This window comes from Typha latifolia, chromosome 5, assembly GCF_019914945.1.
Source record: "Typha latifolia isolate L0001 chromosome 5, TyphaL0001v2, whole genome shotgun sequence".
Lineage (NCBI taxonomy): Eukaryota > Viridiplantae > Streptophyta > Magnoliopsida > Poales > Typhaceae > Typha > Typha latifolia.
In genome coordinates this window covers 16,915,912-16,940,716 of record NC_133090.1, presented here as the reverse complement: position 1 = coordinate 16,940,716, position 24,805 = coordinate 16,915,912, and the positions used below count along the sequence as shown (strand labels likewise).

Here is a 24,805-nt window from a genome sequence, read left to right as displayed (position 1 = left end):
TACTTTTTTTTTTTAGTATTTCTGTAAATTTTGAATGTTTTTCTTTTCTATATTTTAAATAATTTTAGAATTTTAATTAATTAAAAATATTTCGGCCGTAGAAACGATCTCGTTTTAATTGGTAATATCATTTTCGTACTCGGAAAGATGTCGATCAATCACACAGCTCTTTCCAGTTTCCAATTTCCAATTTCCATCCTCTCACTCTCTTTAAAAGGATGAAGTAATTAAGAGATGGAGGAAAATAATAGTAATAAACGAGAGGAATCTTTGATGGTGGGTTAGTTCCTTTGTCTTCTTCCGTAGTTGGGTAGGTAGTAAGCGTGGTTTAATAAATTGTGGGTACGACTCTTTTGTTGAAGTTATGTTTGGGCCGGGTGATTTATGATTGGGAAAAACTTGTCGCAGAAGTGCGGATTGATGATAACGTGGTTTTTGCAACAACGGCAGATGCTAATAAGGTCAGTTTATTTGACAGTCACTCAAGAGATCGAATGTTCAATTGAGTGACCTCATGGTGTTTGATGAAATGGTGGAGAGAAGCCCAGCTGCATAGTCTAGCCTTTTAATTGGTTAAAGCTATTTGATTCTTCGAAAGCTTTCGTGATGTGATCATCTGCTCCTTCCCATACTTAGTTAGCAACTGAAAATTGAAATAATTTTGAATTACATAGTTTATAGGTGACTAAAATTTTAATTAGTTGTTATGCATTGCAAGCTTAGTTACAAGATCTCTATAAATTTGCAACAAGATCTGCTACAAGCTTATCTATAGAGTGCCTGTAAGTTGTAATCTTGCAGCTTACCTGAGACAAACATCAATTTCAATTTTCCTCTTCCTCTCTTTGAGGAGCGGCTGGAAAGTGGTATATTCATCTTGATTACAATATTCCCTAATTTCTTATGCATGTTGTTAATTTTAGTCAATTATATCCATATGCCCCATGCTTTTAAGTAGGCTTGTAATGAAATTTCATTTGCTGGTCAGTCACTCAAGAAGATCAAATTAAAGCAAGACAGACGGCCTTTTTTTATTTTTTATTTATTTCCCTACATAATAATGTAATGGATGTAAATTGTGAGGAAGACATTCTTTTTGTTTTTATTAATAAGACATTTGAACTATGTCATTTTGTTAATTGTATGATAAACTCGAATGTTGCTTATTTATGGACATAGTTTGCCAACTATTTTGTGCATTGGATAAATGTATTGTTAAATAATGAGTTTAATTTGTTTCACGCTTTTAAAATGTTGAAATTGATCCATCTCCAAAACTGTCATGGATACGATGTGTTTAAGGGTGTCCACAGTATTTGACAGCATTTAAAAATGTTTGGTAGATGTATTCCTGGCATTTCTAAGTATTAGGAAATAAGTTTCTTTTCCAGCACTTCCTAAATATTGGCAAAATGAACATTGTCGACATTTATATATGCCACAAAATTATTATATTAGGAAATAAGTCATGTTAATTAATTTGTTCAAAAGCTTGGTGTACATATGTGGTCATTGAAATGATTCTTGATATATATATATATATATATATATATATTATAGTACGTACGCCCTAGGCGTGGTATTAGCAAGCACTATTCGGAAGAGGGAGAGAGGCGCGATCGAGGATGTACCCCACATGCATGCACGACGCCGCTCGAATCTCACCGGTCACCAAGCTGGTCGGCCGGCCAGATAGCCTAGTCTGCCGTTAATGATTTAAGAATTTAATTAATGTACGTTCTTGCCGGTTATATTGTTTGCATGCTTGATTAGACTTAGAGGGCCAGAGTAAAAAGAGTAAGAATCAATCGAACTCCACCTCCTTTATATATATATATATATATATATATATATATATGTATATGCTTTTCTCTTTTAGCATTATCACAAGTAGTCCTCCTTTTTGGGTTGTGATGCCTAGCTAGCTAGTGAAGTGATCAATATCGCCTTTCCAACCCGAGTCCCCTTCTTCGAATTAAAGCAACTTATAAGTGTTCCTCGAATTTCGAATCTTATCCATTATCTTGTCTCTCTAGCTTGGCGCTTTGGAGTGGTGAGTTGGATATAGTACTCCTCACCTCTCTCTCCCCCCCATTAATCGGTATTGGTAGTTGCATTTCTTTCCAACACCTGTGAACAGTAATTAATTAAGAGGCCAGACAGCCGCCTGTAATTAAAATAAATTACTCTCTAGCTATATCGATCTTATATAAATACTGAGTCATAATTCATTAAAATGTTTATCACATATCCGTTTCCAATAACACCAGCTTTAATTTATTAGCCTTGCTGGTTACATAAATATATTCCATTAGACATAAACTCGTAATTAGCATCGCAGTACATGCATAGACCTGGATGCTTCAAAAATATTTAAAAAGGAAACAAAATGCTGAAAAACTAAACGATGCTTCCGTTTAGGAATTCATTCATTTTCCTTTTTCAGGTATCTTGGGCGGGTCTCACATGCATTGTTGGTTAATTTCCTGAAATATGAAGCCAGGTAACATGCATGAGAAGCATGCAAGTAATTAATTAAGTTGTACATGTAGATAGTTATTAAGAGGCAGCTAATTACAATAAAAGTTGTTTAAAAAAAATGGTAAATTACCGTAGTGTCGAGGTGCACTGCATCGAAAGCATTCCGTCCTGATCGCGTAGTTGTGTTCATTGCAACCAAGCCTGTGGAGACAGCATGTGTACATTAAGTAATAAATAGATTGAATGAATGCGTGCATGCATGCTAAGTAGATCCAAAATAGTACGTAATTAAATTAAATTAACCTGGCGCAGATCCAATCCCCGGACTTCCATCCAGTTTGGTGAGCATTAAGGCCAAAACCCCAAGAGTGGGTGACAGTAGAGTTATCGTTCTTGGTGGCTCCACACTTGAAGCAGTTAGCTCGGCTGGCGTAGTTGTGGACGCCGCAGGAGCAGTACCAATCACCCGGCTTCACCTCCCACCCTCCTCCGCTGATGCTCGTGTAGTCCGTCCTCTCTATCCCAAACTTTGGATCTCCGCATCGCTGGCACGACTCACGCTTGCAGAAGTTGAGGTACTGACACGACCTGCAGTTCCAGTCTCCTGGCTTCCTGCTCATCTTCCTTCGATATATCAAACTTAATTACGTGAATGAGGATCGAGATGCTTGGGACGTCCTTGAAGCTAGCTAGCGGTAGTGTTGTGGTTTAGTATAATTTTCTGGGTTGGGATGAGCTTTTATATATAAGGCTGGCTATATATACACACACACACACACACACACACACACATGTAGACCCATCAAAATGTTCTGCATGGCCCGCCTGATGAGAACAATGAGGAGAAATTAAGTAGCGGATGTTATAGGCGTACTCACATACATATATCTCTTTCAGTGGGAAGCTAGCCATGGAATACATGATTGGAGGAAAGGAATTTTACGTTTTAGGAGTTGAGTTCCAGCCTGCATATTAACTTTATGTGATTCCCGAACATCTTTGTTCTAAAGCCAGCGAAATGTAAGGAAGGTAGTATTTGGGGATTGAATGTTCTACTAGCTAGCTAGCTAGACTCATTGGTGTGGGGGCAGATGCTATATGTCCCCAAAAATAGAAGGTTTATGGCGGTCAAATTTAAGGAACTAAGAAGATAATATTGGTGATCAACCATCTTTAGGTGTATATACATATGGTATAGCATTTTTGCGTTGTCCAAGGAATAAATTCTACGGCTAGCTAGCTAACTAGCTACTTAGTTGACTAAGCAACAAAACAACTTTCTACAAAGATTGGAAAGCAAATACAAGTTGGCAGAGTACTCATTGATCATCTAACTTTATGTTAATAATTAAGAAAATGATATATATATATATATATATATAAAGGAACTTTCTAGCAATTAACTTAATTGTGGATTTATACTGATATGGACAGATCCATATTGGAATATTTTCTGCATGCTTTTTATAATAAAATATCAGTATTACTATCCTAAATAAATTAATTATTGTGTGTGTTTTACTCCGGTCCCTCTGTAAGTTGCTGGAGGGGAATCTAACATTAAATATTTAATATGATTATTAATTGGACGTACTATTGCTGATCATAAATATTCGCGCAATCAGCCTGGAATATGTTACAGTAGTCCGAGTCACAATATTAGACAGCATGCATGCATGTCGCCATTTTGCCGCATCATTCCGTTCCAGTTGCACGCCCATATGTAGATAGAAAAGAAGATTCACCTCTCCGGAGGTCAACCAGATAATAATAATTGTAGTAATTAAAGATCAGTTAAAAAAATAATTGATGATACATGTGGTGCAGCAATTAACATATCACATACATGCAAAATGCGATGGATGTTAAATAAGTTTCAGACAACGTGGCACGTTAATAATATTGAGATTCTGGCATATGAATTGAAGTTGAGTTGATCGAGACCAGGTGATGGAGCTAGCTTAATTCGTCACGGGCAATTATCGAAGGAGGGCATTTTGGCATCTTGAGCTTTAGAATTAGAACCCACTTGCCGATCGTGACTGCGACCTCAGACCTCAGAGTGGATACGCCTTCCCAAGTAGTTCTTTGGCTAGACGCTGTAAAGGTTAACATGAGATCGACCCGCATATATTTATAAAATTTTATATGGATATGTATCTATATATAATACCACCCTGCTACCTTATTCGACCTAAGGTCGATAAATCACATTACATTTCACTTATTCCAATTTATATATATATATGTTACCAACTGCATGCAGTAACATAGGAGGAGGATATCCATCAGACCGATGACTGATAGCTGACTGATGGAAAGAAACGACACGACAAGAAGAATAGAAAAAAAAAAGATAAGACATACATGTAAAAAGGAGAGAATAATGTTGAGAATAAAAATAGACTGGCTCAAATATTAGACGAAGTATGATGTACGTGCACACGAGATTGCATAGGATTAGGCTAAAATTCAATTGCCTTAATAGTTTGAAGCCCAATTGCCTGATTCGTTCATAATAAGGGCGGGAGTGAAACAACACTGAATTGACATGATTCAACCTGCTAACTATAATATGCCATGATTAAGTAACGGAGGCTGGGTGAGTTCCTAATCTCCCACTCAATCCCACGTACGTGCACCAAAGTCCCGAACATATGTCTAACTAGTGCTATTTAATCTCTTCTATGCATTTTAACATGAGAGCTCGTGATGGTAAAGAAGAAAACGTTACCTATGGTAGCCTAGCAGAGTCGTATAATATTTCTTAGGCCCATATATAGTATTAAAAGTTGGCTGATTTATGACTTTCATCAGTTAGTCATTAATTTCACCGCATTCATTACTAGGGGATGGCTTCATATCCCCTCTCCCGACTAGTATTGTGTCCGAGGTTTCACTCTTTTATAGAACATGGGAAACCTAAAATTCCGACAAAATTAAAACATACAAATTGTAGCTGGGCAAAATCAACCGCCTCTGATTCCTCTCATGATTTATTTTCACCTATGAATGAAACTTGCTACATTAGTTTAGAGATAGAAAGAGTGTGTGTGTGTGTGCTAGAGGCATGCATTGATATTGCACGAGTAGCAACATCGTGCCTGCTTATAGAGATTGCCATAGGAACGTTGTCAAGTAGAAGCAATGTCATAATGAATTCGCATAACACCGCGTTTATTTTTATCAATCAGTACTCCTTACATAGTGCATCGGTATTAAAAGAAAGACGTCACAGAAAGATCTCATCTCGGTCTACAGTAGATCAGCACCTGGAATTAATTAAGCAACATTAGGCTTGAATGAGTTCTTTCTTGCAGAAGCCAATATCGTCTTGTTCGCCACTATGAAGTACGCCATTCCCGCAACTGTCAATTCCAAAGTAAGTTCCCAGAATGCAAAAAATTACTATCATTCATTCATTCATTGGAGTGAATTTGTTAAACGAAATTAAGAAAACCTCAAATAAAGGCAAACCTGTTGAGACGATGAGGGCTTGCCCAGCGTAGTTGATGTTGGACCTGGCCTATGGAAGCATCCTAACACTAGCCAACTGAAATGAACCTCATGTTAGCAGAATAAAATTAGAGGAGAAAACCAGCTGCTGCTGCTGCAGTTATATATATAGCAATGTACTAAAATAGGGAAGAGAAGAGAATAAGATAAACTATTCTCACAGTGGGAATAGCAGCTGCAACGGTCGTAACAATAGCTGCCTTTGTTCCGGCAACAACTCCCTCTGCCAAGTATTCCCAGTAATAGTTACAAGATCAATCATTGTAATATATATAGCATGATATAATTATTATGGTCTAATCTTACAATGCTAAAACGCTAGCTAGGTTCTACGAATAAATAGCCCAAAATGAACATGATAAATAGTCGAGTAATTAACTAATTAAGGAGCGCACAATTGATCGATGTTTATACCATGGGAACATCGTTTTGCCATTGCCAGCTTCTTATCCAAAGAGGCGCGAGTGACTGAAGCCATCCTTAATTGTGTGCGTTGGTATGGAGGAATAGAGTTTGCGGTAATTAGGGAACTCCTATCGGATCGATCGAAGGCTTTTGGATTGTTAGGTATGGAGGGGGAGAGAGGTTGCAATTAATAAGCAGTGGGGGTGGGGGTAGTCGATGGTTTTTGGCTGATACTTTTGAGTTTTGATGGATGGATGGATAGTCGCTTGTTTTCCTCCGAGGGTTTGCAGGAACTGATGACAAATACTATTTCTCCGAAATATGATTTTCATGGGCTTTCAAGTTTGAAGTAGCAGTAGTAATAGTAATGTAAATAAAATTTAATCTTTTTTGAATCTAAAACCTGCAAACTATTACTTAGTAAAGCATATTGTATCATAAAATAAAGCATAATTAATTAATCAATAAGGACCGTCAAATAAATAAATAAAAATGAGCACGCCTTATCCGAGGTAGCAACAGTTTTGGTGTTTTGGATGAGAGAATACTAGAAAACGATGGGCACACCGCACACGTTCGTTCTTATGCACCGAGACGTGCTTACCATGAGGTCCACCGTCCCCAGACACACACACACACACACACACACACACTTGTTGGGAGTGGGAGGAAATATACAGCAAGCTCAAAATGAAAAGAACCCAAGCCCAGCCCAAACATAACGTAGCTGCAGTTTTCTCAAAATCTGTGCAAACGGAGAGAATCTCAATCCCAATCCCAATCCCAATCCCAATCCCAATCCCAATCGTCGTATAAATAAATTTGGGTTGGGCGGACGGCCTACGGATCCAAAATGAGATATGAGGATGATGACACATTAGCCAACCTTTTCAGGTCTCCTACTCGAGCCTCAGCGCTATTTACCAAACTAGTTCTTCTTTTCACCAAACCAGTTCGTACAAACTCGCAAGTTAAGTTAAGGAGCTCAACAACGATAAAAAAAGATTTATCTATCGTGATTATGATAAAGAATAAAGCTCGCAATCCCCATTTCTGTACCTACCGCAGGGCAGATGTTTGTTTGTTTGTTTCTCAGCAACTATATCATATTGGTATTTGTAATATTTGTATACACAGGGTGCAATTTGGGTATCCATGTCATCGTAATTGTGGGATAAAAAAATAAAAAAGAATAGATAATAAGATACACATCTACATATCGTAAATTAAAATAAAATTAAAAAAAAAATTCCAGCTCCACAATTCTCAATTGGTGTACTGCCGCGTCCACCATATTCTTCCAAAGTTTTCTTTTCTTTTCTTTCCCTTTCTCTTCCTCCTCCGTCTTTTTCTTTTTCTCCTAGGGTTCCTCCCCACTCTTGCTGCTGGCTAGCCGCCCAGCACCGCACCGCACCATCCCCCTACCTCACCACCTACCGGCTCCGGAAGCCACTCAGTCGCCCGGATCGTTGACCAATACATGTAAGCGATCCTATAAGCTCCCTCTTTTCTTCTTCTTCTTCTTCTTCTTCTTCTTCTTCTTCTCCCGTCAATTTGATCTAGATTTGGGTAATTGGCGCCACGTACGTTTTAGCGGATTAATGCTCTATCTCTAGGAGTATTTCAAACAGTAATTGAGGAACTTTGGCGAGACGATTTTGATTATTTTCTTCTCGAGGGGTTTTGGAACATAGGTCCTACTCGGATTAGATATTTGGATTCTACTTTTGGCCGCTTTAATGGCTCGAGATTATGGTTCATCTGTACTTGATGCTTGCAACCAGTTATAAGGCTTTTGGATTTGGAGAAGATCACGGATGACTCCCTTCAAGTCGACGTTTTTATGGGTCAAATTTTCTTCTTTTCATTATCCCCAATTATCAGCGGAGATATAGTTAGAATTACGGCAATGATCTCTGTTACTTCTTCTCCTTAAAGTGAAATTCCCTAATTTTCTAGGGTCTGGATCTCTTCTCTGTGGCATTAATTGGATTTTGCTTCTGTGAGAAGATTTTATTTTTCTATCTGCTTGATGGGCTGATACAACAGTTGATTTGGAAACTTGATTACATAAATTATCTGTCTAACAAAAGTTTGCACTAACATCTCCAAATTCCTTCTTTGGCAATGCTAACGTTTTGCCCAACCCAGTATAATATGTCAAAAAAGACAAATCTCTTTATTGCTTTCTATTAGATTGAAGAGACCAATTTAATCTATGTCATCAGATATCCTATGAATCTTACGGCCATAATGATGTCTTTCTTGTTCCGTAATGGGTAAGGTTCATTTTCTGAGATAATGGCTAATGAGTATCAGTTCTATATGCATTTTACTATAGTCATGATCACTGGTCTTGGCTACTTGTTGGCCTTGTTGATTTGTAGAGATTTCATTATATGGGTAAAAACATCTAGATGAAAATCTACTATGATCCATCTTACTGTGATTGATTACCATAACAAACTCTGGTTGTTATTGTCTAATATTGAGATTCTTAGAGGCTTAGAATATTGTGTTTTATTTTCACTTTTTGAGAAGTTAACTTTACTGAAAATGTTGTCCTTATCTCACCATCCTTTTTACTTATTCCTCTCCTATCTCAGAATTATAAGATGGCTATGGAAGTCACTCAGGTTCTCTTGAATGCACAATCAGTGGATGGTACTGTTAGGAAGCATGCAGAAGAATGTCTTAAGCAGTTTCAGGAACAAAGCTTTCCTTCTTTTATACTATCTCTCTCCGCTGAATTGGCAAACAATGAAAAACCTGTGGATAGTCGTAAATTAGCAGGCCTGGTTCTTAAGAATGCCTTGGATGCCAAGGAGCAGCACAGGAAAGACGAACTTGTCCAGAGATGGTTGTCATTGGATGTGACTGTGAAGGCTCAAGTCAAATCATCCTTATTAGAGACCCTTTCTTCTCCAGTTCCTGATGCTAGGTCTACTGCATCCCAAGCCATTGCCAAGATTGCTGGTATTGAGTTGCCGCAGAAGCAGTGGCCTGAGCTTATAGGATCTTTACTCTCAAGCATACACCAGATCCAGCCTCATGTTAAGCAGGCAACACTTGAAACACTTGGTTATTTGTGCGAGGAAGTCTCTCCGCAAGTTCTTGACCAGGACCAAGTAAATAGAATTCTTACTTCTGTGGTTCAAGGCATGAATGCTTCTGAGGCAAGCACTGATGTCAGGCTTGCTGCTACAAGAGCATTATATAATGCGTTAGGATTTGCAGAGGCTAATTTTACAAATGACATGGAGAGAGACTACATCATGAGAGTTGTTTGTGAAGCAACTCTGTCGTCTGAGATGAAGATACGGCAGGCGGCGTTTGAGTGCTTGGTGGCTATCTCATCTGCCTACTATGAAAAACTTGAAACCTACATGCAGGATATATTCAATATAACAGCCAAAGCTGTGCGGGAAGATCAGGAGCCAGTTGCTCTTCAGGCTATCGAGTTTTGGAGTTCAATATGTGATGAGGAGATTGATATTTTAGATGAATATGGAGGTGATTTTACTGCAGATTCTGATATCCCTTGTTTCTATTTTATTAAGAAGGCTCTTCCCGCTTTAGTTCCTATGCTGCTTGAGACTCTCCTCAAGCAGGAGGAGGACCAAGATCAGGATGAAGGGGCTTGGAATCTTTCAATGGCAGGAGGGACATGTTTGGGTCTTGTTGCACGGACTGTTGGGGATGACATCGTTCCTCTAGTGATGCCATTCATTGAGGAGAACATTACAAAACCAAATTGGAGGCAAAGAGAAGCGGCAACATATGCATTCGGTTCTGTTCTGGAGGGTCCATCTCCAGACAAGCTTACGCCTATTGTGAATGTTGCCTTGAACTTTATGCTCACTGCTTTAACAACAGACCCAAATAACCATGTAAAAGATACTACCGCATGGACTCTCGGAAGAATCTTTGAATTTCTTCATGGCTCGACCATGGTGGCACCTATAATAACACCTGCCAACTGTCAGCAGATCCTTACCGTCCTGCTTCACAGCATGAAAGATGTCCCTAATGTAGCTGAAAAGGCTTGTGGTGCTCTCTATTTCCTTGCTCAAGGTTATGAGGATGTTGGTTCAGCATCACCATTGTTTCCTTTCTTTCAGGACATAATTCAAGCTCTTCTCACTGTTACCCACAGGGAAGATGCTGGAGAATCTCGCCTGCGAACTGCAGCCTATGAAACTCTAAATGAAGTTGTGAGGTGCTCGAATGATGAGACAGCTCCTATTGTATTGCAGTTGGTGCCAGTTATCATGCTGGAACTTCATCAAACCCTAGAGGCACAGAAGCTATCATCTGATGAAAGGGAGAAGCAGAACGAGCTGCAGGGGCTTCTATGTGGATGCCTGCAGGTCGTTATCCAGAAATTGGGGGCAAGCGAGACATCAAAGTATGCTTTCATGCCATTTGCAGATCAGATAATGGATCTCTTTCTGAGGGTTTTTGCTTGCCGAAATGCTACGGTACATGAAGAGGCTATGCTTGCTATTGGCGCTTTGGCATATGTTTTAGGGCCAAATTTTGTGAAGTACATGCCAGGATTTTATCAGTATTTGGAAATGGGCCTTCAAAACTTTGAGGAGTATCAGGTCTGTGCTGTTACGGTTGGAGTTGTTGGAGATTTGTGCAGGGCTTTGGAGGACAAAATTTTGCCCTTCTGTGATGGAATCATGACACAACTCCTGAAGGATCTTTCCAGCAATCAGTTGCACAGATCTGTGAAACCACCAATTTTTTCGTGCTTTGGTGATATTGCTTTAGCAATAGGAGATAACTTTGAGAAGTATTTGATCTACGCAATGCCTATGCTTCAAAGTGCAGCAGAACTCTCTGCACATGCTGCGACTGCTGATGATGAAATGCTTGATTACACAAATCAGCTAAGGAATGGAATTTTGGAAGCTTACTCTGGTATATTACAAGGTTTTAAAAGCTCCCCGAAAACCCAGCTACTGATGCCTTATGCACCCCACATCCTTCAGTTTCTTGACACTCTTTATCATGAGAAGGACATGTACGTCATATAGTAGCACCTTTTTCTTTCTCCATTCTCTTTACATTTTTTGGATGTATCATCAATGTAATATTATTCCTTTTACTGATTTCTCTTATTTCCTTTACCGTGCGAAACAGGGATGATGCAGTGATGAAGACTGCAGTAGGTGTCCTTGGAGATTTGGCTGATACCTTGGGAGGTCATGCTGGTCCTTTAATTAATCAGTCTGTTTCAGGCAAAGACTTTTTGGACGAATGCTTATCATCAGATGATCATTTGATTAAAGAGTCCGCTGATTGGGCTAAGTTAGCCATTACTCGTGCAATTTCTGGTTAATAATGATTTTTATCCCTTTGGAGTCTGCATATGCATCCAAGTTGTGTCAAGTCAGGTCAGGAATTGCTTTGCATACATGTGTCGGTCATCACCAGTTCTGCACAACGGGTTCATTCTGAGTGGGCTAACTCATGCATCAGCACCTTGAAGTTGGTTTCCTTTCATTCCATGAAGAAGCGGGACAGTGATGGCCTGCCTCTGCTTACTTAGTTGAAGGTCTTTAAGACCTTCATTACTGAGAAAAGCTAGAGGGCCTCTGTATTGTAGGATACACAGCCTGAGGTCTCCCTTTTATGGTTACCTGTGGCTTTTGTACTGTTGTTTTGATGTCAGATCCGCTAAGCGCGGTTTACTGGAGACCTCCTATGATTCCATCCTGTTCCTTCAGGCAGGATTACCTTGGCTGGCCTAGTTGAGTGATACTTGAAAAGCAACACAAGACTTGACTGCCCACTCAGAATCATGTTCCATCTGTAGTGCCATGCTCTCTAATAGTTCCTAGCTGGAAACTACATTTCTTTGCCCTGGCGCATTTGTTATTTTTTTTATTCTCATTTGATACTTAATTTTGGGGTTTTGTCTTGGCTTCCATGGTCTTAAAGGTGGTCTTTATGCAACTCCTGTCTCTTTGTGTACTTCATAGGAGTCGTGATCTTGATTTCGTTTATATATCATCCATATTTAATCAGGTTCTTTTTTTTTGGTGTTCTTCAGTTGTCATTTCTAAAGTCATAAGCATTCATATGAAATACAAGTAATTACCGAGAGTGTTGAGCATTCATACACAATAAAGTGCATCTGTGAGATTTTTTTTCCGGGTTACATACTTCTCTTTATTGTAGCTTCCCCCTCTTGTATGTGAAAAACCAGAAACTTTAGCAGTCTTTATTCTGGGTGATACTAGTGTGAAAGACGATTGGAAATCTGTTTATTATCAGGTAGAATGTCTGTCTCCTTTCAACTCTTTGGGTCAGTTTGCAACCTCACCCACTAGATGAGAATGGAGAATACCTCTTGTGGAATCATCTCTGTTCAGGTCCATGCTACTGTGTAGTTAATCTATATCGCATAGTCATGCCTTATACTTGCATTCTGCTGCTTTCTTTCTTGGCTATCGTTGAAGAAATCATTGCTTGCTATATGTATGATAGCCTTGTAAGTATAACCAAAGAAAAAGTTGACTCAGCTTTACCAGTAAAGATAAGGGAAAAGTAGTTTGGTTTGTGGCTTATAGCAATGTGGGATTTCTGTTTAGCTGCAGTGCAAGAAGAAGGAATCTTGCGCAATTTAATTCTATGTAACTGTGCTTATCTCCCTGATTTTCTCATGCAACTACAAAAGTGCAAGAAACCATCAATAGGAGGGAAGTTTCCATTTTTTAAATCTTGTATTATTTGATGCCTGGGAGTTTGGACATTCCTTTTCATGTACTAAACTACTAATCACTACTAAACAAACTAATGTTCTTCAATTGCCATTTCATTCAAGCTAGAAACAGTGCTAAGTAAGTCAGAGCAGTGCAAGTAGACTTTTTTTCGTTTTGTTTTTTTATCATCCTATGAGGTAGCTTTTGGTTGGAGGAGGCAAGACTTCTCAAGTAATTGAAGCTAGTGCATGACATGGTAGTGGGCTAAGCAATTTCTGCAGGGGTATGATGAATTGTGGACCATGTCTAAGTCTCCAACTATTCTTCAGCTGCCATCACTGGCATAAAAGGATCTGAAGCTCTTAGAGGACCAGCAAGCCTCCTGAAGAGAACCAGCAGCTGAGACATCTTTTTATTTTTTATTCTTCCACTGTTATTTCTTTTCTAACAAGCCAACAATGTCCAAATTTGTGCAGGGCAGATCCTAAGAGGTGAGGATGGATGTAGACCTGCCTATATACTAAAGAAGGTATGTGCATATTATGATCATAAATCTTCACTGTGGTTACTTATATAGGGCCAGCACACCCTTTAGGACATGTTTTATACATTGACAATGTTAGTCTATAACTATGATATATGTTGATATTCATGATAGCTGCAATCCACAATATGGAGAACTGGTGAATTAGTAGATTGCTGAGACTCAGTATTTTCTTCAATAATCTGTTCAGCCTTTGCCACTTTTTTGTTAAAGCTCTTCCTGTGTGTGACTGTTTCTTTCTGCAAATTCTTTCAGTTTAAAGGCAATTACTAGCTGTATAAGTTTTCCCTGTTATGATTTTCTTGATCCCATGTGTATGCATCTTAAAAATGTCACACTCCCCTATAGTTGAAAATGTTCTTTTTTCTTTTGTTTCTCTGCAGTAGCATCTTCTTGTTAATCAATCCTCTTTATTTGTATGTTGTATCCTGCTGCTTGATGCTTGACGTGTCAATCTCTTTATTTGTATGTTGTATCCTGCTGCTTGATGCTTGACGTGTCAATCTCTTGCAGTGGACCACAGGTTTATGTCAATGCCGGAAATGATCCACCTGAAAGCAAACTGACATATGAGAGTGAGCTGAGCAGGGCTCGGTTATTAGAGGCACTCCGCCATTCGCAGACACGCACGAGAAAAGCTGAGCTGGCAGCCCAGAAAGCTAATGATGATAAGGAACACGTTGTCAAGCTCTTGTTTAGGCAGGCCTCACATCTATTTGCTTACAAGCAGTGGTTACAAATTTTGCAACCAGAGTCTGTCTCCAGTTGAAGATAAACGAACATCAGATTGCGTCGCTCTTCCCAGTCCTTCCTTGGATGCCATTGATGGATAAATCATATGTTAGAGATGGGGGAAACCCAGTGAGGAGGAAAGGTAAGAAACAGAAGAGCAGCATCAGCATCGGCATCGGCAAGTATGCTATGTTCTTTGCTGTTGAATTGGGGATTGCTGGTGCAGGGTTGCTTCTGGGCTGGTTGCTAGCCAAGTTATAGGTCTGAGTCTACGACTAAGACGGACGCTTTTTATTGATATGGGGTGGATGTGGTTAAGTGTTACTGATATGCGAGTGGAATGAAAAGAAAAGATTCATGTTGTCCACTTTTGTTGTATATACGGAGCATCTGGTGTACAAAATTCTTTTGTATGTGTGCTTAGATTGCTAGCTCCACATCGGTAATTATTTTACATCCAGGATGATGCTTCTTCTGATCGTGTTTTCTCGTCTCTAGTGGATCCAGGTTTGAAGACTGGGCTCGATCCAGCCCAACTGAGAGTCCAAACTTTTGTTGATAGATCCGCGTTCACTGTGATGGACTTAGAGGTGAGGTGAGGCCATAGCCCATTCCTTTTCTACAAGCGGTGGTTGCATGCTTGCTTTCCTCTATAAATTATTCCTAAGGTAGTGCCTTAATTTGAGTAAATGAGAGTTCTAATATCCACCATCCTGTTCTCAAGTATACCCAGACTTTGGGTATTCCAGAATTAAAACTTATAGGAACAGCAACAATATTTTCAAGATCAATATTCATACTAAAATGGTTCAAAACGAAAAGCTGCCGAGACTCGGCTCCGGGTGTTGTCGTCTCGTCCTTCGCACTTTTGCTTCGAAGCAGACCATCTCTAACCAGGTGCCCCCGCCCTAAGACATTTCTGATTGAACTAAGACCTCTGTGCAGATCACCACCATCAAATTAATCCAACTTTCGCAATTAATATGTTTCTTTCCACTCAGTTATTGATGTCTAATTTGCATGCATGTTCCTCTTCATCTCGCATGCTGCTTGATCTATAGATTATTTCCGTGGCATCCTTTGTACATCGACATCACACGTGTGATGCTGAAAAATAAAACTAAAACAAAATTTGAGGGGTGGGGAACAACAAGACGGGAAAAGGGGAAATGGGCATAATGCATACTTGCTTATTTGCAGTGCAACTGCTTCACTGTAACGGAAAACCGACTGCTTAACATAAATATGAAAAAAATGAAGCTACAGAACAACGAATATCAGGATAGTAGTTTACAAGAGACACATGCATTCCTATCCCAATAACATGCTTTTATGGTGTAAAAAACAAAAGTGGGGTGGGCAACTATATTACTAGAATCATGATGCTTTTGGTAGAAATCAAGAGGGCTTCCTTCTACTGCCTATACCCTTAGGACTTCTAGAACTACCATGATCTGTTGAAACATGCGTGTCCTTTTGCAGTAGACCACCATGGAAGCCCTGAGATGGCAAACGGCGAGGAGATTCCTTTTTCATCTCACCGCCTCCGCTACAGACTTCAGATTCGAGTATTTTGGCTTCCTCCATAAGCATGGCTAACTGTTTAATAAGAGTGCAAGTATTAGAACCTGCGGCACGTATTCAAAATTATAAGGTACACACTAGCCCAATTACCCGAACTTCATTTTCCTTGAGACGGTCTTGAAGTGAAGCCACTGCAGGGCTTAAACTGGGAAATAAGTACAAAAAGTACTTTCAGGAAAAAAAATCATTCATATTAAAGAAGACAGAGAGAGAAGATAGCCCGTCCTCACCAGTACTCCATTAACTTGCATAGAGAAGCCTGGTACATAGATGAGTGATGAATAAAGGTAAGGGGGTGAATCTTTCCATCACTGTCAAGAAAATGGCAAAACGGATTATTTGGAAAAACAAGCATGTGATTAGGTTACAAGCTCATTAATATGCAGCATATATAGCAAGTCCTTCTACCGCATATTCAGGTGCATGGCTTGGTTATATGCTGATCTCTCCTCTTCAAAAAGTACATGCTGCATGTCGGTGAAAGAAGTCAATGGAGATTCAAGCTTTAGCAAATATCTGGTCGGCAAAACATGAAGAGGCACCTCTTTTCTTACATACTCTGCACCACTATCACCAAACTATAGTAGATAAGCATATAAGACAGACAAATTACTATGTGATTGTTCTCCAGTATTTGCAACAGATTTTGTATAAATATTAGCAGAAAAAAATGACTGGATGTAAAATAATGGTGCTAAAAAATTGGTATTGGAGAGTTTTATGGTATACCTCACTTCCATATTAGAACGGTGCAAGGCCTCCTGCATGCTTGGGGTCATATCCGCAGCATCCATATTAACGGCATTGTTATAGATGTTCTCAGGATTGTAAACAACAAGAGAGTTTTCTCCTGTTTGTTGCTTTCCCCTGTGACTGGCATCAGCATGAGAAAAGAACTCCTCCAAATCTGAAGATCTCCCTCCGAGCTAACAAAATATGGTTTGAGCCACATTAGCATAATACTTCTTAAACAGGGATTACATTATCTAAAGAAAAGGTATATCATCTAGTCTGCACCAAAATAATAATAATAATAAATACTTAATACGCAAAATCCCGCAAAATTACATTATTCTTTTCAATCTAAAATATCTTTGTCCTTCCCTGCGCCTCTGCAGTATAGCACTAACAAAAATTCTCCCAACTTAGCAAGCTCAGTTCTGCCTTCTTGAAATTGTCTAAAGTTCAAAAAGATCTACACAAAATATAAGAAAGTATAAAGCCGTAAAGCACCTATAGAAGACATATTTCAGAAGAACTACTCAAACAAACACTTATAATTTTACCGAAAAAAATGAATAAAAATTTTATCCACTGTAAATTTAGACAATCAAAAGAGCAAAAATATTCAAAGCGATTCAACAAGAAAATATGTGGCCCTGTCCAGCTGTTTCTGCTGATAGAAACTTAATTGAGATCATCACATGTTATCTAGATGTTGTCTCCAGGCAGATAAGCATGTAAGCTGTGAAACATCTGGATCATGAAAATAATGACCAAAGTGTAGAAAATCATAATACTGACAATAAAATACCTAAGTATCAAAGGTTGAGTTGCTGCCTAATAGGCATAGAGAAAGGATGAAGGATTTTAAGAAAACAGATTCATGAAATGAATGATGACCGTACCTTCGTAGGTCTGGTTGCTGTGTCCTGTTCATTGCTTTCGGTTAATGCAGATCCTGATGTTGACAACACATTTTCTGAGGAACTCCATGATGATTCAACCTCTATAATTGGATTATTGGTGACAGGAGAAACAAGTCTCTGTTTCCCATCAAGAGATTGGAAAGCTATGACCTGAATTCTTCCAACCTGTAAGAACTCCAAAACTTCTATTCAGCTACAGAACATCTATTTGTTTTATGGCAATTGTTAGGAGTACAGGAAAAGAAAAACCTTCCGAGCATCTGCATTGAAACATGAAAAAATCAGCCCTATGAAGCCAGGATCCAATAGCTGATACATTGCCTGGGTACGAACATCTGCAAATTATAGGTCATTAAGGTCAAAGAGTTGTACCTCATTGAATTAAGTAATGACCGTGTCTTATGGCATGATAAATAATCATGAACTGTAAACAGATATTAATACGTAGCCACTGCATGTAGGTAATTCACAATATGATTTTCAATAGATAGGTCAATGGCCCATGGAGATACTATTAGGGGTGTAAACGAGCTGAGCCTAAGCGAATCTGCTCCAGCTTAGGCTCGGCTCAAAATTAATTTCGAGCCTTATAACTTTGCTCGGGCTTAGCTCAGCTCAACTCGAGCCGGGCTAGACAAAGCCCGAGCCTGAATTGAGCATATTATCGAGCCTTATTCAAGTAAAGCCGGACCAAGCTAGATCGAGCCTGAGCCGAGCCACAAATAAGTTGTGAGAGGAGGATGACGACGAGGCGGCGGTTTAAGGAAGAAGACGAGCATGGGGCGACGGCTTAAGGAGGAAGATGAGCACGAGATGGTAGCAGCTTGAGGAGGAGGAGGAGGAGCCCGACCGACTGTGGAGAAGGACGAGGCGACGGGTCGAGGAGGACGAGGCGACGGCTTGAGGAGGAAGGTGAGCAGAGGACGATGGCTTGAGGAGGAGGTGGGCCGACGATAGAGGAGGCGACGGGCTGACGGTGGAGGAGGAGGATCGGAGCGAGTGAGGATTGAAAGAGAGCTAGGGAGATTTGAGTGGTTGCATTTGGGAATTGAGAATTGGGACTTGGGAGTTGAGGCTAAGGTTTATAATTTGAGAATCCTTTATATATCGAGTCTATCGAGCCAAGCCTAAGCGAACTAGCTCCAGCTTAGGCTGGGCTTAAAATTGATTTTGAGTCTTCTAATTCAGTTCGGGCTCGGCTCAACTTTAGCCGGGCCGAGCTGAACTCGAACTTTAGTCGAGCTAAGCCCAAGCCGAGCCCGAGCCACTTATTTATTTTGACAGCCCTAGATACTATACTAATATCAAGTCACAAAAAAAAATAATGGGACAAACTATAATTTGCATAGATGTGATGGACACATGTAAGAGATATCTAAGCCCATCAAAAATTAAAAAATTGCCATATACCAAAATTTAGCAACTAAAAAAGAAATTGTCTTGTCATCTTACCTACATGAGAAGGAAGAACTGTAATATGAGGATGTGAGTGGTACCATCCGATAACCCTAGTTGTCCTCCCTGTGGTGAGTGTCATTCTGTGCTAATGCGTTAAGTTTAAGGTCCAAGTTTGAAACTACATTTTTACTGTTATGATAAGAAATAGAAATTTCAAAAATCAAGATTATGGATATCTCTGCTTGCGCTGAAGCTGCAGCCAACAACTCCGGATTAGTCTCCACTCGATCTTTTCGACGATCAGACCGCATCTGAGGGGATGCTCCCCAGATTAGGGCAATTGAATTACCCCCATTGAGGTGCTGCAAGATTGACAATGTCATGATATCAGTTTAGTCATCTTCGATTTTACAACACATATATTGAACAATAATGGTCTAAAGGAAAATAAACAATCAAGTAAATGAAAACCTTCACATTCACTAAGAATAGCCTAATGCAATATGACAGAAGTAAACCATGTGAGTATAACTTCAAGAAAAGGCAGTAAATATGAAAAAAGAAGAAAAGAAAACAGTAGTTGAAATTATGCTACCAGAAAATCTCATATCATGAGTTTCAATAATTAAGCAGAAAATGTAAAAACTTCATCTGGAAAACTGGTAATCTTGTACACCAACTGAACAGTTCCTCTTCAATCAATAAACCTGACACTCAAATATTTGATGTTAGCACGGCCAGCTCCACACCATTTATTGTCTAGCAACTTTAATGACTTCACTCTACGTTGAATGTATTGAGGTATCCAATATGTTATTATTGTACCCTTGCATCTATCTCATGCCTAGTTCTTATAAATTTGAGGAAATGCAAGCCAAAAATAGTAAACACTCCTCAAGAACTTGAATATAACCAGGCAAACCCAATAAGTCCATCATTTTATTATCTTCTGCAGAACCAAATAAACATCAGAATTTGATCATAATATCAACCAAGCATCTTCAATAGATTCTTAAATATATAATCTCTACTCTGAATGAAATTGACTCCCAGCTGCTATTCCTGTGGCAACAATAAATTTTGGTGTGAGAAAGATAACTGGTGAAAGGATGCAAACAAGATGAACCAAGAGAAATACCAGAATGCTCAGGCTTGCTTCTAGAAATTAAAATTTCAAATCCAACCAGGTCAAGCTGGTATTTCAGTTCAACATTTGCTTCTTCGCTGATTGACAAGTAATTAATGGAAAATCTGTTCCTTTACATCGGACATCTTAGCTGAAGGCAATGTCCTGATATTATCTCACATCCTTGTTCCCTTATCATCTACTACCTCACCTATTCATCTTGATTGTTCTTTTGTCCTCCTACTTACCATGAACTAGAACTTCACAGGCAAAAAAATAAAAAATAAAAAATAAAAACTAGAAAATAAAGGCTAACCGGTAGAGAGCAATAGAAAGGACACTTGAATAACTAAGATTTTTGACAACAGAAACCAAAATGAAAAATATTTGAATAGACAAAACTGGAAGTACGGACATTTAAAATGAAAAGAAGAAGAAGAAGAAGAAGAAGAAGAAAAAGGTCATCTTTCACTTATGAAAAGGAATTTACGGTGATCGTTTTACACATGTTGTCTCGCTTACAAACTTTGTCCAGAATTAAATGGAGAGAAAGTGCCCAATTGCAACTTCTCTTACAGTAAGTTAATATAGTAAAAGAAACAACCATTAGACTAACAATCACTGACGCGCAACCCTAGGAAAGAAGTCTTAGTTCTCCAGCAGCAACTCGAAATAAGCAACATTGAACTCCTCGAAACTCACCGGAATTAAAAATAAAGGAAGATCAAAGCAAAGACATCACTTAGAACCAAATTCCGTGAACAACTCAATACAAACCAAGTACCATTCCTCCAGCTCCATTATTTGAAGGAAAAGAAAGAAAGACAGAAATTAAGGGAAATTCCCAAGCAGCAAAAACCCTCAGACAGCGTCAAAACCGGAAGATGATCCGAAAAAATACATCGACCAACAACAAAATTCATGGCAAAATTCGATCTTTCGACGTCCAGAGAAGAAAGAAATAGTAGTCCACCTGGATGTCACCGAGCAGAAGGCCCATGATCTCCTCCGTCTCCGTAGTCAAAGCATGGGCGAGGCATGTGAGCCAGACCTCCTCCGACATCTTCACCGACGTGAGAGACATCGCTCCTCCACTTTTCTCTCCTCCTTCCCAGACAATAGAGCTCGAGATGGATGGTCTTGGTAATGGTATCCAAACAAGAAGAAGGTCTGCGTTTGTCGACACCGAGATGGCTTCGTTAGATCGTGTTGGTGAGAGAGAGGGGACGCTTTTGCGGCCTTTTCTACCAACCTCTACACAGTAAGTATCCACCAACATGTACCCAGCTATGATTAAGGCTTAGATTGGAGTCAGGCCTGAAAGCCCAAGGCCCTAAAAATTTCTTTGCCTGCTCCACGGAGGCCCAAAAGGAACGAGAATATAAAACAACTCCACCCTTGCCTTATATTCTAATTATTGTTTTTTTCTTAAATAAAAAAAAATTAGGACCGAGTAGTATCCTAATAATATAAAAAAATATATATATATTATATACGATATTATTCCAAATGTAAGTTTACAAAGCGCCCATGAACTCTTTTAACACCTGGCTCCATTCGCATTTAATTTTGCATTGCCCTCAATCTTCGCACTCTAAGGAAGAGGAGGTTGGTGTAGCTGTGCTGGCCAAGATAAACATAAGCATGGATTAGTTTGGGTCTTAGGGGAGTAGTTTACTTGTTGGGTTCTGTTCGAATAAATGTAAACAACTTAAGGATAGTGCTCAAGTTGTTAGCATAAGTAGGTTAGTTATCCTTTATTTCAGGAAAACTGTTTTATAGATGGTAATCTATTTATGTACGGGAAACTGAAAGGAAAAGGAGAGAAATAATATGATGATTTCTATTTGAAAGGAGACTTTGACTACCTCGAATTAGTTAATAAGAAATAGTGGAGTTTGCTCGCTCGTTAGCTCTTGTTATTGTCGTTCCCTGAGAAGACGTACGTAGCTTAGTTTGTTATATATATTGTCAGTTCTTAAAGAAGATGCAGCTTAGTTTTGTTATTGTCAATTCTTTAGATACAAGGAGGTCACAGTGCATTACGATCTAGTTAAGATCACATTATTGATCAGCAGAAAAAAAAATCCGAGCAAGCTCCCGCAACTGAATAGTATATCCATAAAAGAAACAAAATACTTCCTTTACTATATTATGCAGGCAACCATCAAGATCCCTGTTTTATTAGACATGAAAGCTCCTCTGGAATTAAACTAAGAGCTAGGAGCTGAACTGACAGGACCGACAACAACAGATACGATGAAAAGAAACCCACACGAACACCAAACTGCAAGCAGATGTAGAAATTACTCCAGTACGCACGCATGCTAACAAATCAAATTCATGCATGGACTAGTAATTAAAGGACCACTCTACTGATCATCCTAGTCCCTTCCATAGCCAGTATCCTTGTTTTCCCCCATTCCAAAAGTGCTCTTAACAGCTTCCTTTGCTCCTTGCGCTGCACTCTTCACGTGCTCGCTAGCCTATAACGTACATCAACATTTCAGTAAGTAAACAATTTGCTCCCAAGGATACAAAATAAAAGCATGCAAAGACATGCAAGAAAAAAGAAATATAAAATCGATCGATCCATCACCATCATGCATGCATGAAAAGAAAAAGAAAAAGAAAAGAATTAGACTCACTTGCTGCAAGACGCTGCCGGTCTTCTCTTTTTCGGCTTGAGCTGTTTCTTTGGTAGACTGCGTGGCCTGGGAGGCCTTGTCCTTGGCAGCCTCCGTTTTCTCACCGAGGAAGCTCCCGGTCCTCTCCTTCCCTTCCTGAGCTCGATCCTTTGCGGCTTGGCTTGTCTCCGAGGCCTTTTGCTTGGTGGCATCAACTGCCTCTCTCCCTTTCCCCATCATCTGGCCTGTCTTCTCCTGCATTATCAATATATACATTACACCATCGATTATATACTACAATAAATGCACGCACGTACGGTAATAGATTAAGAGTCAATAAGAAACCAAGACAAATTAAGGGAAAATGAGAGTGACCTCAGCTCGCCCTTTGGTCTCGCCCGCCTCGTACCTAGCCTGATCGTGGGACGCCATCTCTTCTCCTTTTAAACTCTCTCTCTCTCTCTCTCTCTCTCTCTCTCTCTCTCTCTCTCTCTCTCTCTCTCGCTCGCTCGCTCGCTCGCTTTTAACTTCTTCTTTTCTAAGCTCCTCAGTCAACTTCAGTGCAATGCCAGAAGAACGAACCGGAGTAGGCTCTTTTTATAGACTTCAGCTGTGACCGGAACAGTTGACGCGTGTCCACAGGCTCCTTGTGTTTGGTTGACACGTACGTGACGGGTGTCCTGACTCATTTAGCGATCCAAGGTGTTGGTGTGCTCGTACCCATCCCGCCGATGAAACTATACTCTTGTGTCAAACTTAATATATACATTTGACATATAAGAAGATAAACTGGCTGTAATATAAGATATGAGATTTTAGTCTACGTATATTTTTCTTTTTCTCTATTTTCTAACATTTAGATTGAGAACTTAACTCGATCTCTTCTTGATATTATATTTTTTAAGATTAAAAAGTTAAAAAAGAAATGATTAGACTGCAAGCATTAACAAACGAATCGATCCTATTTGTCCACACATAGATGGAAAAATGAGACCGAATTTTACGGCCTGCGTGCTTCATGTTGGGCCACACTTTTGGGCCCGAGAGCCGACCCCTTTAAAAATTGAAACATGGATAGACACGGAATCTGGAAATAATAAATAAAACGAATAGAAGGGTTCCAGCTCATTTCATTATCTGTTGTTACGTGTTAACAACTGGATCTGCGTGGAGTGATGCATATACCTCTATTTCTCCGCCACAGATGTCCCTCCACTCGTGGTTTCCGCCACAACCTGGCATGAGATGATCTCCCAGTCAGCGTGGCAGTTGGGCACCCGTACACATGTCGTGGTGCCATGTAGTTGTAGTGAATTGTACATGAAAAGGATCAAACAGGTGCCCTTTGGCCTTTGCCATGTTCATCAATGTACATATGTAATGCTTTCATTTCTAGAAGGGAGGCCACCCTGTAGGATGTAGCTTAGTAGCTAGCTCAACGTGAATTCGAATTCAACGCCGCTTTGCAGACCCCCTCGATCTTTAATCTACCCTCTACATGCAACTCATTGCATAGGGATTTAATTAATAGTATTCTTTACGCCACCAAGAGGAAAATTAAACAGAGAGAGATGAGAAGTGGTGGAGCGGCCGTGGCTGCGGCGGCGTCTGCGGTTACTGCTGCCGCTTCTTATACCACCGTGCTCGCAGACCCAAATCACCAGACACAACACCACGTCCAGGTACAAGTTACTCTTGTATATTGAATCCTATTTTTGAGAAACAAACTTCTTTCTTTTGACTTGTATTCATTTCTCTCTTCTTTCTTTTAACTTTGTTTTTAGGAGGGAGGGACCGCTGAACCCAAAAATAAGCAACGGCAGTCTTCTCAGGCGGATCGGTTCGCACCAAGATTCGACGGTTTGCGATTCATCCAGACCCTTGTCACTGCTCACCGATAGAGGAGGATGATGGATGTATACACATGGAGTTCGTTTCTTCTTCTTCTTCTACTCTCTCTCTCTCTCTCTCTCTCTCTCTCTCTCTCTCCCTCCCGGCCCCCTCCCTCACACACACACACACACACA

General features: G+C 39.7%; 4 protein-coding genes and 1 pseudogene across 5 annotated transcripts; 1 reads left to right on the top strand and 4 right to left on the bottom strand.

Annotated features, from left to right (window-relative positions):
• Positions 1 to 2,311: 2,311 nt before the first annotated feature.
• On the bottom strand, positions 2,312 to 3,254 carry LOC140789493 (RNA-binding protein involved in heterochromatin assembly dri1-like). Its single transcript, XM_073139207.1, has 3 exons — positions 2,785 to 3,254; positions 2,612 to 2,682; positions 2,312 to 2,486 (listed from the first exon to the last, which is right to left on the bottom strand). The coding sequence occupies exons 1-3, from the start codon at positions 3,099 to 3,101 to the stop codon at positions 2,479 to 2,481; spliced, it is 396 nt and encodes a 131-aa protein (XP_072995308.1). The 5' UTR covers positions 3,102 to 3,254; the 3' UTR covers positions 2,312 to 2,478.
• A 2,509-nt stretch (positions 3,255 to 5,763) lies between these two features.
• Positions 5,764 to 6,475, bottom strand: LOC140789215 (early nodulin-93-like; annotated as a pseudogene).
• A 1,227-nt stretch (positions 6,476 to 7,702) lies between these two features.
• Positions 7,703 to 14,870, top strand: LOC140789032 (importin subunit beta-1-like). Of its 2 annotated transcripts, XM_073138616.1 has the most exons (5): positions 7,703 to 7,884; positions 9,009 to 11,434; positions 11,554 to 13,516; positions 13,595 to 13,647; positions 14,176 to 14,870. In XM_073138616.1, exons 2-3 carry the CDS (start codon positions 9,018 to 9,020, stop codon positions 11,750 to 11,752), a joined length of 2,616 nt encoding a protein of 871 aa, XP_072994717.1. In that variant the 5' UTR covers positions 7,703 to 7,884; positions 9,009 to 9,017; the 3' UTR covers positions 11,753 to 13,516; positions 13,595 to 13,647; positions 14,176 to 14,870. The 2 variants fall into 2 exon arrangements, with proteins under 2 accessions (XP_072994717.1, XP_072994716.1); XM_073138615.1 differs by having other exon boundaries at positions 11,554 to 13,647.
• A 681-nt stretch (positions 14,871 to 15,551) lies between these two features.
• On the bottom strand, positions 15,552 to 21,389 carry LOC140789034 (uncharacterized). Its single transcript, XM_073138618.1, has 10 exons — positions 21,125 to 21,389; positions 19,262 to 19,387; positions 19,080 to 19,167; positions 17,877 to 17,962; positions 17,607 to 17,792; positions 16,708 to 16,904; positions 16,387 to 16,545; positions 16,209 to 16,289; positions 16,069 to 16,123; positions 15,552 to 15,993 (listed from the first exon to the last, which is right to left on the bottom strand). Exons 1-10 carry the CDS (start codon positions 21,233 to 21,235, stop codon positions 15,793 to 15,795), a joined length of 1,290 nt encoding a protein of 429 aa, XP_072994719.1. The 5' UTR covers positions 21,236 to 21,389; the 3' UTR covers positions 15,552 to 15,792.
• An 880-nt stretch (positions 21,390 to 22,269) lies between these two features.
• LOC140789349 (uncharacterized) lies at positions 22,270 to 23,343 on the bottom strand. Its single transcript, XM_073139014.1, has 3 exons — positions 23,154 to 23,343; positions 22,800 to 23,033; positions 22,270 to 22,637 (listed from the first exon to the last, which is right to left on the bottom strand). Exons 1-3 carry the CDS (start codon positions 23,208 to 23,210, stop codon positions 22,536 to 22,538), a joined length of 393 nt encoding a protein of 130 aa, XP_072995115.1. The 5' UTR covers positions 23,211 to 23,343; the 3' UTR covers positions 22,270 to 22,535.
• Positions 23,344 to 24,805: the final 1,462 nt, after the last annotated feature.